Here is a 12,216-nt window from a genome sequence, read left to right as displayed (position 1 = left end):
TTGATTGTCATTCTCTCTTGTTTTCTGCATGTAAGATATGCTTTTTGCCTTCTGCCATGATTGTGAGTCCTCCTCAGCCACATGGAAATGTGAATCCATTAAACCTTTTTTTGTTTATGAATTACCCAGTCTCAGATATGTCTTTATCGGCAGTGTGAAAATGGACTAATACAGTAGACAAAAACTAGAAACAACTCAAATATCCGTCAACTACTAAATGGATTACCACAATGTGGCATATTCATTGAACTGGTTGCTATTTAGTAATAAAATTAAAGCTACTGATAGGCTATGATTTCTTTATGTACTTAATTGTTCCTAAATGTTACAAATTACTCTTAATGAGGAATGCCATCCCACTCCTTTCTAGGATTTTCATGTCACTCTCTTACAATTGCATTCTTCTAAAAATGTTGTCCTTTCATTTTTTTCCTGTTCAAAAAAATCCAGTGATACATGTGACAGCTCAACTGTCATGCAATTTTTGGCAAGAAAGGTGAGGTTGAATAGGAAACTTCCTGTTTACCAGAGGCAACTGGAATCACTCAAGAATAAAGGGACACTGTATTCACCATCATATTGCCAACTTCTGCTCCGGAAAGATGAAGTACATGTCTTGAATATATTCTTCCTGATAAGTACATTCTAAAAGGCACTTTACATATAAAATAAACATAAGAATGAAAAAATGTAGGGAAGACAGACCATCTAGGAACCTGAGGAACTGAGGAAATTATAGAGAGAAAACAAATTAGTGGTTGCTGTGTATAACTGTAAAGGGTAGCGATGAGGATTGTTGTGGTAGTGAAGTCGTTCTCCTTGATTGTGGTGGGGGTTATGGACCCTAAACGTGTCATACAACTAGATAGACACATCATTTCCTGGTTTTGATATTGTACTGTAATTTTATAAGATGTAACCATTGGTAGAAACTAGGTGAACAGTACACATCACTTCTCTGTACTGTCTTTGCCAATTCATGTAAAGCTATATTTCAAAATAATTTTTTTCTTAAATAACTTTTAATTTCTGACTGGCAGTTTAATTTGTGCTTCAAAACTGATTCAAAAAGGACTATGACCAATGATGAAAATGGTAAATTACAACGGTTGGCCCTATAACCAACTCTCCTACATTAGTTATTAAAGTCGGTGTTAAGGGAGGCATTCCAGAACTTCTGTAGGACATGGTGGAGATTTACCTATTTTCTTTCACATGAATTTTTGCCAACTGGATTTTTTTAGGTTGTCATATTTTTTCCAAAGAATTCAGTGGGACAAACTTTAGCAGAATTCTGATGCCCTACATTGTCCCTGATTGTGCTTGCCTCTAAAAAATATTTCTGTTAATAGCAACTTAAACATTATTGTAATGTATTCCTTTTGCATCATATTTTGATAGTGTCCTATTACATGCAATAATAAATGCATGTCTCTTTTCATACGAGGCTTTCACAGCAATTTCATAAACTATAATTAGTTTAACTACATAATATCCTTAGGAAAAATGTAAATATTACCATCTCTTTTTTTTTTAGGGGGTGGCCTAGGGGATTTTGGTTGACTGAGCAATCAGTCACATACAGCTGGATAATTTGGTATTCACTAAAATATTCACTTCTCAGCATTTCACTCTTGTGTTTCCTTGCACGATATCAATTGTGATTTAAAAAGAAAGACAAATACACGTGTTTAATCACTCCCTGAAGAAAGTAAACACACTATCTGTGGGAAATGGAACACAATGAGAGGCGTGCAGTCAGCCTCAGGGTGCTCTGACTCCATTCCAACCCTCTCCTCATATGCCCCGTTTGCACATCACCCATCACTTTTGCCTAATTATTTCTACTCACCAAGTGAAGATAATGGCTTCTTTGCCTGCTCAAGTGATAATTTGAGATTATATGTCTCATCAAATAATTTATTGGATGTATGAAAAAATGCACAATGATGGTTTTATTGAATTATGCAGTTAGTTACTGAGATGAATGGAACTACACCTACCCAAAAATCAAGACGTGGTGGAGATAAGGCAGGTTATAGGCTGAGTCATTTAACCTTTAGGGCTTTTTCTGATATTTTCTGTGAGGGCCAAGTAGAGTTCTCAGTGGAGTGCATGTGAGTTTCTGCCAATGGCCAGTGGAGAAAGTGCCTGCAAGAGGGAAGACTCCCCCAACTTCTGGGTTGAGAAAGGATTTCTCACTGTCCCACCAGCCTGCAGAGTAGGTTTCACCATTTTGTTAACTATTCAGCTGAACTTTTCTTACTGACCTTTGATTTCATCTATCTAAGGTGAGCTCCTGCTCACATCTCTCCCTGCAAGGTTCATATCTCTCTAGATTTTAGGCCAGGTGGTTGTTCTGCAAGCTCAACTCTCCAATGCATTTGTAAAAGATCATGAACTTGAAGTTTGTTATAAGGGTGGCAATGAGGCTCCTTATAGCTTTCTACTTCCTGGGGCAGAAGCCAGAAGTTCCAGCCCATAGATTTTGATAAGTTGTATTTTCATTTTCATTCAGCTTGAAATACTTGCTAATTTCCCTTTTAGTTTCTTCTTTGATTCATTGATTATGAAGTATGTGTTATTAGTTTCCTAATATTCCTGGATTTTTCAGAGAAGTCGCTATTGTTGATTTCTTATTTTAATCTATTGTACAAATATATACTTTACATGATTTAAATGATTTTAACTTTGTTGAAACTTGTTTAATGACTTGTTTAATGGTCTGTTTTGGTAAAAATTCCAAGTGAACTTGAAGAAGAATACATGTTCTTCTGTTAGGTGAAACATTCCATAAATATCAATGAATCATATAGGTTGATAGTGATAATTAATACTTCTGAATCCCTATTTTCTGTCTTCTTGTGCAATCAGTTACCGAGACGGGGTACTAGAATCTCCTACTGTAATTGTGGATTTATCTGTTTCATTCAGTTTTACTAGGTTTCATTTCATGCATTTTGAAGCTCTGTTATTAAGTGTTTGCATGTTTAGGATTATGTCCTCTGACGAAAGAACATCTTAATCATTATGAAATAATTTTCTTTACCTTTTATAATGATTTTTGCACTGAAATCTACTTTGTTTAATATAGCCAATCCAGCTTTTTTTAAAACTATTATTAGCATAATATATATTTTTCCATGTGTTTACACTTAGGCTATTTGAGCCTTTTTTATTTAAAGTGTGTTTCTTGTAGGCAACATATTGTTGGATCTTGCTTTCTCATCTAATCTGACCATCATTGCCATTTATTTATTTATTTATTTATTTTTTGAGACGGAGTCTCGCTCTGTCGCCCCGGCTGGAGTGCAGTGGCGCAATCTTGGCTCACTGCAAGCTCCGCCTCCCGGGTTCACGCCATTCTCCTGCCTTAGCCTCTCCGAGTAGCTGGGACTACAGGCGCCCGCCACCACGCCCGGCTAATTTTTTCGTATTTTTTTTTTAGTAGAGACGGGGTTTCACCGTGGTCTTGATCTCCTGACCTCGTGATCCACCTGCCTCGTTCTCCCGAAGTGCTGGGATTACAAGCGTGAGCCACCACGCCCAGCCATCATTGCCATTTAATAGGAGTGTTTGTACTACTTACCTTTAATATGATTGTTTATATGATTAATTTTAAGTCTAACATCTACTATTTGTTTTTTGTTTATTCTTTGTCCATTTTCAAAGCTACTAGGGAGTGTAGATGCATTTTGTAAGAGAATACATTTTATAAATTGTTATACACTCTGAGATTTTAACCATAATTGCAATTCATTTTTTATGAACACATTTTTAGTAGGCTGAATGTTCTTTCTGCTTCAGCCTGCTAAGGTTGAAGGAAATACTGCTGAAATAGAACACGTACACAAAGACAGATTCTGAGGGAAGGTTTCTGTATTTTTTACTTTAAAACAGCGTAGTTGAAAAAGACTGTAGTACCTGATTCTATGTCTGTGTAGTTAGCCCTTTTTTTTCTAAATGAAATTAGATCTCAGGTAAATGTTTAAATTCCCCTCAGCAAAAAGGCAGACCTACTGACAAAAAGCATGGCTGTTTAAAGCCTATAAATCTCAGAAGTGGAATGAGGGAGTTTATTTAAAGCCAGCTTCACTCCTCTTCCCTATAAATTACATATAATGACACTGGAGTGTAGGAGCTGTGACAGTCCCTACCTCACATCTCACTTCCCACCTCCTACTCTACCCAGGTAATACCTGAAATTTTTAATGTGAATTAAAATGCAATTAGATGAGGAAAGAGACAAACAAATATATCTGGATAAAATCACGTTTGAAACAATTTGTTATCTTAGTGCAAAGTGTCTCGTGGGGACAAGGTTGACGTAACTGTGTTTGCTTGACATATAGAAGCCCCCAATAGTGGCTGGCTTTGAGCATTTACCTTGTTTACTTATATTTTGTGCCCTCGACATCAAATGTTAAGGAAGGTTTAAGATTATGGTGATATGATGATAATCGTAATGATTATGATGATGATTTACCTGTGCAGTATTTCCCCTGTAAACAAAGTCAATACGTACTCTGACAGTGCTGCCGCTTATGACTAGATACTACAGTCATGGGAAGTTTTATTGTTGTTAGTCATAAACAATTAAGGCTCCAGGTGTAGGGTTTCTGCTTTTCTTTCACAGAGCCCCCTGCCCCAGATAGTGAAGTGTAACTATGACCTGATGTAAATGCAGAATTATAACAAACAGATATAACTGTACAAAATAGAGACATAATCATGCCAGATTATTTATAACCAAAAAGTACTGATTGACAAATCATGTGAATATATTCATGGACAGGGATAAAAATGAAACATAAGCTGATTTTAAAAATAATATCTTTCCATGTGTTTTAATTAGTGATTTTACTTTCTCATCTGTAAGGTAGATACAATAAAGACAACCCACTGGATGCTTTTAGAAACAAAAAATGATAATATGCTTGAAAATATCTGGCCAATTCTCAGCATACAATATATGCTTCACAGTTCCTCACTTCCCCCTTTTCTCTTGTTTTCCATTACAAAATAAGTGGCAAAACTTTAATAATTTCCTCAGAACTTGAAAACTTAAAAGTTGATAAAACGGTACATAAGATAAATCCTATGTTGTGTGCACATTTAGGGACAAAACAGTTTGCGCAGCTCAGCATCTTCACTGTGGTACCAATATCAGCCTTTATAAAAACCAATTACCCTTTAAAAAATAACATCTGCTGTTCCTCAAGGCATATAAAGTGTAAGAGAAAGTTTCAGTTGCTCAGCATATTTTAATCTCATTCCAGTAATGGAACATGTGTGTCAGAACATATGTTATGAATGGAGGGGATGAGTTTTCGTAATTCATAGGATCTGTGGGGTAGAATTATGACACTTTCTTTAACTCAGGTGCAATGTCTTGTCAGAGGCAGGGAAAGGAGGAGGGTGAAGCAGAGAAGAAACGTTTGTTATGGGGGAGAGGCTGAGCTTAAAGGACATAACTGCTTCCCCTGTTTTGTGTACAAAGTTTTGTTGACCATAGACTAGAAGGGACTATGAAAAGACGCTTCCAGGTTGAAAAGTAGTCAGCACATGTATAATCTTGACTTAACAAATAGAAGACTTTCATTTGTTTTAATTTAAAGACAACAAAAATTGAGTATAACATCACATTTGAATAATAATTTAGTTTAAAAGCACTGTAGTATCAGTTATCCCATTGTCTTCCTTACAGTCTTGTGAGGTGATTTATATGACTGTTAATCCCCCCACTCCCAGCTTTATGCTTTTCTTTTTTAAACAAAGGACAACATTTTTGTCTCAGAGAGGCTGAGTGACTGGACAGTTACCACATGCTAGTTGGGGGTGGAGTCAGCCAACCTCCTTTCTCTTTCTGTTACCCATAGTGGCCTTCTATACCAACCATCAAAGCTGCCTTTAACAAAGGCACACAGACTAGTGCTATCCAGCAGTGCACAGGTCAGTCACGCTGTGTTTCCCACCATTTCCACTCAGTGTTTAATTAAATTGTGTGCACAGCAGCTTACCCTTAAAACCCAGCTGGGATTGCAGATTTCCTGAGGCTACAACATCCTGATGAAATTCTTTGGTAATGCCAGAATTTCATTACTTTATCAGTAATGGCTGAAAATATAGCTTATTTGCATTTGAGTACTACTTCATCAAAGGTAAAATCAAGTTACTGAAATGTGTCATCTGTTAGCAGAAGTGCAACCATGAACACCAACAAACTAACAAACTGTGAGGGATGCCGAGAAGAGGGATGGCCAGGGGCTCCCGCTTCATCTAATGAAAACACACCATCCCAGGGTAGCACACCAGAACCGTGTCGACTCATTTTCCTCCTTGTGCTTCTCCACATGTGTTCTCGTAGTAATTACTTTTCTAAACCTGGAATGAGAGGGAGTGACAACACCAAAGAAAGGTTATGAAATACAAGCTGAAGAGGATGCCCTTCATGCTGACTAACCAAGATGAGGGGAAGAACCAAAAATATTGAATAGTTCCTCAGAAGTTTCAGCTTTGTGTATAAAATTCCCAGTGTACAACATCCAGCCTAAGATGGTGAGTTGGCCTTTAGCATCTCCTTCACCTTCTCCCAACTCTTTTAAAACAACCATAAGATAGGCTGGGCCCAGAGGCTCATGCCTATAATCCCAGCACTTTGGGAGGCCAAGGTGGGCAAATCACGAAGTCAGGAGACCGAGACCATCCTGGCCAACATGGTGAAACCCCGTCTCTACTAAAAATACAAAAATTAGCCGGGCATGGTGGCATGTACCTGTAATCCCGGCTACTTGAGTGGCTGAGGCAGGAGAATTGCTTGAACCAGGGAGTTGGAGGTTGCAGTGAGCAGAGATCTCGCCACTGCACTCCAGGCTGGTGACAGAGTGAGACTCCATCTCAAAAAAAAAAAAAAAAAAAAAAAAAAAAAAAAAAACCCATAAAACAGTAATAAGAAAAACAGAAAAGGATACGCAGTTTCAGTAGTGTTGTACCTAGGACTATTGGTTGCTAGTTAAACCAACCCCAAAAGGATCTCCCACCAATTAAAGTTTACATAGGCTTAGGAGAGAAGAGTAGATCTGGTAGAGTCAACAGGAAGGGCCAGTAGAGAAAACCCCACTGGTACTGCACCCTCAGCTTTCTGAAACCCAGGCCTTGCCTGACCAGGAGTAGGAGAGGTTGCCGTGCTGCATGGGGGCTGCTTCCTTAGGTAGCCAGACCTGCTCACTACCAAACTTCTTTACATCTTTTTTACGTTTATTTGAGAACCACCACATCCCATGATTATCATCAAAATAATACAATAAAAATGTTTAATTGCACAGGTTCTGGATCCAAAGCTTATGGGCCCCTTGCTAGATGCATAAACATAGGTGAGCTGCCCACCATCCATATGGAGGTCAGTAATGAGGCCTTGTCTTTTAAAGGTATGTTAGGAATTAAATGCAAAATTTATTTAAAGGAAACTCTTTGCCTGACCTAGAGTTCTCAAATGCTTAATAAATGTTCATTGTTAAATTGAGTGATTATGGAAGTGGGTAGGTGGAATTCTGTTACATCCTGAAAAGTTAAGTTGGAAGGAGGAATGAGCAGAGAGAAGAAACTGTGGAAGTAGTTTCCACTGAGGGCTGAAGAAATCTGTGCACTGTCTCTGGCAGGGGCTCACATAAATATTGCCATAAATCATCCTAGAATAAATCTTGCCTGATCTAGGAAACCATGTTGCATGAGTGGAGGATGCCCTAGATCTGGAGCAGAACATTTAACTTTGAACAAGAGCTGTGTCCACCTCCTAGCTGTCTGGATTAAGAAAATATATGGAGTATTTTAGTGTCAATCAGATGCACAGTGTTGGTTACCAATAATTTTCCGTCCTGTCTACTATATCAAATTCCTGACTCTTCAATTCAAAACATGGAACAATAAAAAGCAAAACAAACAAAAAGTATATCTATATGTATATGTCTGTGTACATACGTATATATATAATACAAAGTTAAGAGGTGTTTATCATACATTCAGCGGAAAAAATATTTTTGAACAAAGATTCACTACAAAAATATCTTAGAATCTGACTTCTAAGAATCTGTAAACTTGGGAATCATAAGGAAACAGTAGTTAAGTGTGGTCATCAGTTCAAATAGGTGCCTAATATTTATATTTATTATTTAAATATGAATTATGATTTAAATATAAATATTTATATTTCTCAACATTTCCCCATAATAACTTATATTAAAGTATAATGTCCTCACTTAACTCGTTTTTACTCCTAGCTATATTCTAATAATATCAAACTTTTTTGGACATGTACTGAAGTACTAAAGACTTTACAAATGAGGACATAATGATAAACCCCTAATAACAAAATACACAGTATAAGTCAATGAATAATAATGAACTGTCTAGAACTTCAGACTTTCTTTCAGAGCCTTCAGGTAAGTGGCAGCACCAGGGAGTAATAAAAGTGTGCTGACTCCTCAGCTTGGGAATTGTTTATAGAGTACTCTCTTTTTCTAGACATCGATTATTAAAGAAGCTGTGGTTCTGGAGTGTCCCCAAATTCTATTAGACTAGAAAAATAACAAACATCAATAAAACATCAGCAGACATTCCTATGTTTTTGTTTCAGATGTGGCATTGGTCAGGGCAAAAAGAGCAAATTTTCTGCTCTGCACGCATCTTCTTCAATACCCGACAGTCTCCTTTTCCTCGTCCAAGGTGGACGAGCACTGTGTGAGGCTTGCCCCAGTTTCCCTGCAGTACTGCCAGAGACAGCAGAGTGCACCAGAACCTGCTTAGGACTCACCTTGACCATTTGCTACTCCATACCTTTTTGTATTTTTTTACCAATATCTCCACCACACCCCAGTTCCTCGTAACCATCACTCTCCTCTGTACTTCTGTGAATTCAACTTTTTAAAATTCCACATGTAAGTGGGATTGCCTCACAAAACACCCTATATTTTAACTCTTCTTTTACATATCCATTTCTCCTATGAGACTGTAAGCACTTTGAGTGCAAGGTCAGTATATTAACCGTCTTTGTTTTATCAATGCTTAATGCTGTACTTCCTGCTACTGGAATTTAGTCTCTCATGTTGGCAAAGGGCAAATCTTGCACAAGGGCTATGAAATACGCTAGTTCCAAAAGTTGACAGGAATGCTCTAGTGGCCACCTGCATTAACCAAACATTTTCTCCAGTCAGTAGGACACCTGCCTTCTAGAATGTCAGGGGTCATCTAGCTAAATGTGGACACAATTTAGGGTTCATCCAGTCACATGAAATTCTTCTATTTTTTCTATTGTAAATCGATGATTTTCTTAATATATATTCATAATTTTATAGTTTTCTAATCTAGTAACAGCTGTGTTAAATAACTTCCTCCTCTACCATTTTTATACTTTTTCTGTTTCAAAAAAGGAGCTGGTGGCTGGACCCCACTTGTGTCAAATAAATACCAATGGCTGCAAATTGACCTTGGAGAGAGAATGGAGGTCACTGCTGTCGCCACCCAAGGAGGATATGGGAGCTCTGACTGGGTGACCAGCTACCTCCTGATGTTCAGTGATGGCGGGAGAAACTGGAAGCAGTATCGCCGAGAAGAAAGCATCTGGGTATGTTTCTAATAATAATAATTGCTACCTATTGCTGCAAACCTATTAGAAAAACAGAATTTTAAGAATTACTTTGAAAAAAAGTTCTAAGTGAAAGTAAGATAACTATTTCATTGAAAGCATTGAAAGACAATCTTATATAATACCATTAAATAGCGTGGAAGTTAAAAAATAATACAAATCATATACAATTTATTTTTTCTTGGTTTGCTTAATAAAGTAATTTAACATTGTCTTTGCATTATTTTAGAGTGGTAGATTGAATTAATTTATTTTCTCTGATTTGATCTGATTTTTTGAAAGACACTGAAATTTCAAAATGTAATAAATGAGCAGTTTCTGTATGTATGACAGGTACACACAGACGTTGAAGCTGAAGAATCATGTGTCCTTTATTAAGTGGCCAGATTTAGTTTTTCCTTTTTTTTTTTTTTTTTAGACGGAGTTTTGCTCTTATTGCCCAGGCTAGAGTGCAGTGGCACGATCTTGGCTCACTGCAACCTCTGCCTCCCAGGTTCAAGCAATTCTCCTGCCTTAGCCTCCTGAGTAGCTGGGAATACAGGTGTGCGCCACCACACTTGGCTAATTTTTTGTTGTTGTTGTTGTATTTTTAGTAGAGACAGGGTTTTGCCATTTTCTCCAGGCTGGTCTCGAACTCCTCACCTCAGGTCATCCACCCATCTTGGCCTCCCAGAGTGCTGGGATTACAGGAGTGAGCCATCGCACCTGGCCAGATTTAGTTTTTCGTAGACTACAGATCTCTGTGAGATTCTCTGAATCTGTAAATATCCTCATAACAGTGACATTATTTCTGTTTCTGATTATATGTCAGTGCCTCTTTGTGGGCGTAATCACTTTCTTTTTAACTTTTGCAGCTACTTGGGAGGCTGAGGTAGGAGAATCACATGAACCCGGGAGGCAGAGGTTGCAGTGAGCTGAGATTGCGCCATTGCACTCCAGCCTGGGCAAAAAAGAGAGAAACTCTGTCTCAAAAATAATAATAGTAATGATAATAAATATTTATTACATAGTGTTTGAAAGTAACCCGTATCTGTTTAAAATCTTGCTTTGCATTAATTAATAATGTTTAAAATGTTGTGGACAGCTTCCCTATAAAAGAGATGCTGTAAGAGAAGACTCATATAGAGTCTGCATCATATTTGTAATTTGGCTCTTTCTTCCTCCTAAAAAAAAATACATCAATGACAGAGGTACCATCAGCATTTTTGTTATCAAGTTAAGCAGTTCAGAGGGAAGCCATAGCCAAGGCAATGCCATTTGCCAATTTTTCTTACTCTGAAAGGTTACTAGCCTGCGGGTAAAGAGCGTAAAGGTTAAGGTTCTTACTAATTCAGAACACTTAAAATGACAGATGTCAACTCTCATGATCTTACCTCGTGTAGGAACGTGTTGAGCTTCACTGGAACAAATGATTTACTTTCCTGATGCCCCCTCATAGTGTGAGCTTCCTTTCAAAGTCACTGTGCCTGCCTTTCACCCCTGCATCTCTATTCTGGGTTGACTTGCGGTTTCCCAAAAACATATGTTGGAATCCTAACTCCCAATACCTCAGAATGTGACCTTAATTGGGGATAAGGTTTTTACAGAGGTAATCAAGTTAAAATGTAGTCAGGAGGGTTGACCCTAATCTAATATGACTGGTGTCCTCATCAAGAAGGACCTTTGGACACAGAGACAGATGTACACACAGGGAACACAGTGCAAGGACACATAGGGAAGCAGCCCTGTGAGGAGGGAGGATTGGAATCATAATGCATGGACAAGCCACAGAACACCGGAGGCACCAGCAGCTAGCAGATGGGCATGGAACAGATCCCTCCCTAGAGCCTCCAGAGGCAGCATGGCCAGCAGACACCTTGATCTTGGACGTGTGGCCTCCATCACTTTAGCTTCCTAGTTTGTGGCACTTTGTTACAGCAGTTCTGGAAAACTAACTCAGCCTCTAAAGCCTAATTGTGCCTAACAGGACTAGGACATCAGGAAATGTTTCCTCAATGAATGAGTGAAATTTATCCTCTCCCAGGATGCTTTTTTTGAACAACCACACTGAAAATGATCCTTCCTGGCTCTGCACATCTCTAGGACTTGTTTTGGACTAAAGCAATGAAATGTAGTGCTATGAGGGTTCAGGACTCAGCCTTCCACCATTTTGAGCTAAAAGGTTTCTGGGGATAGGGCTTTATCTTTGCATCTCCTTCATTCTCCATCACTGTGACTGGCAAATTATAACCATTTAATAGCTTCATTTCCTACTCTATGACTAACTATACAGAATTTGCATGGTGAAAAAAATGTTAATGCTACTGAAGAGAGAACCCACAAAACAAACCAGGGATGGTTCTTGTGAGTGTTCAATTATGAGACACAGACCCGAAGAGACTTGAGAATGACGGGCCTTGGAGAAAGCGTTACCTCGTGGGTTGTTGGAAAATAATTCAGGAGGATATTTCAGAAAGCAGAAGTAATGCAAACAAAAGCATGGATAATGGATGAGATACACAAAAAAACAGTGAGATGTAAGATGTGAAATGGCTGTTCAGACTGAGGTGGAGAGAATATGAGGAATTTGCTGAAAG

At 38.2% G+C, this 12,216-nt stretch overlaps 1 protein-coding gene across 1 annotated transcript in view; it reads left to right on the top strand.

Annotated features, from left to right (window-relative positions):
• LOC100605972 (contactin-associated protein-like 3) overlaps positions 1-12,216 on the top strand; it is a 268,405-nt gene that overhangs the window by 63,819 nt on the left and 192,370 nt on the right. Inside the window, 1 exon segment of the mRNA XM_004087052.3 lies at positions 9,426-9,619. Within this exon segment, the coding sequence (XP_004087100.2) occupies positions 9,426-9,619 (194 nt within the window).

Source organism: Nomascus leucogenys, chromosome 22a (assembly GCF_006542625.1).
Source record: "Nomascus leucogenys isolate Asia chromosome 22a, Asia_NLE_v1, whole genome shotgun sequence".
In the NCBI taxonomy this organism is placed as follows: Eukaryota; Metazoa; Chordata; class Mammalia; order Primates; family Hylobatidae; genus Nomascus; species Nomascus leucogenys.
The sequence above is the reverse complement of the archived record's forward strand: the minus strand, read 5'-3'. Positions and strand labels throughout refer to the sequence as shown.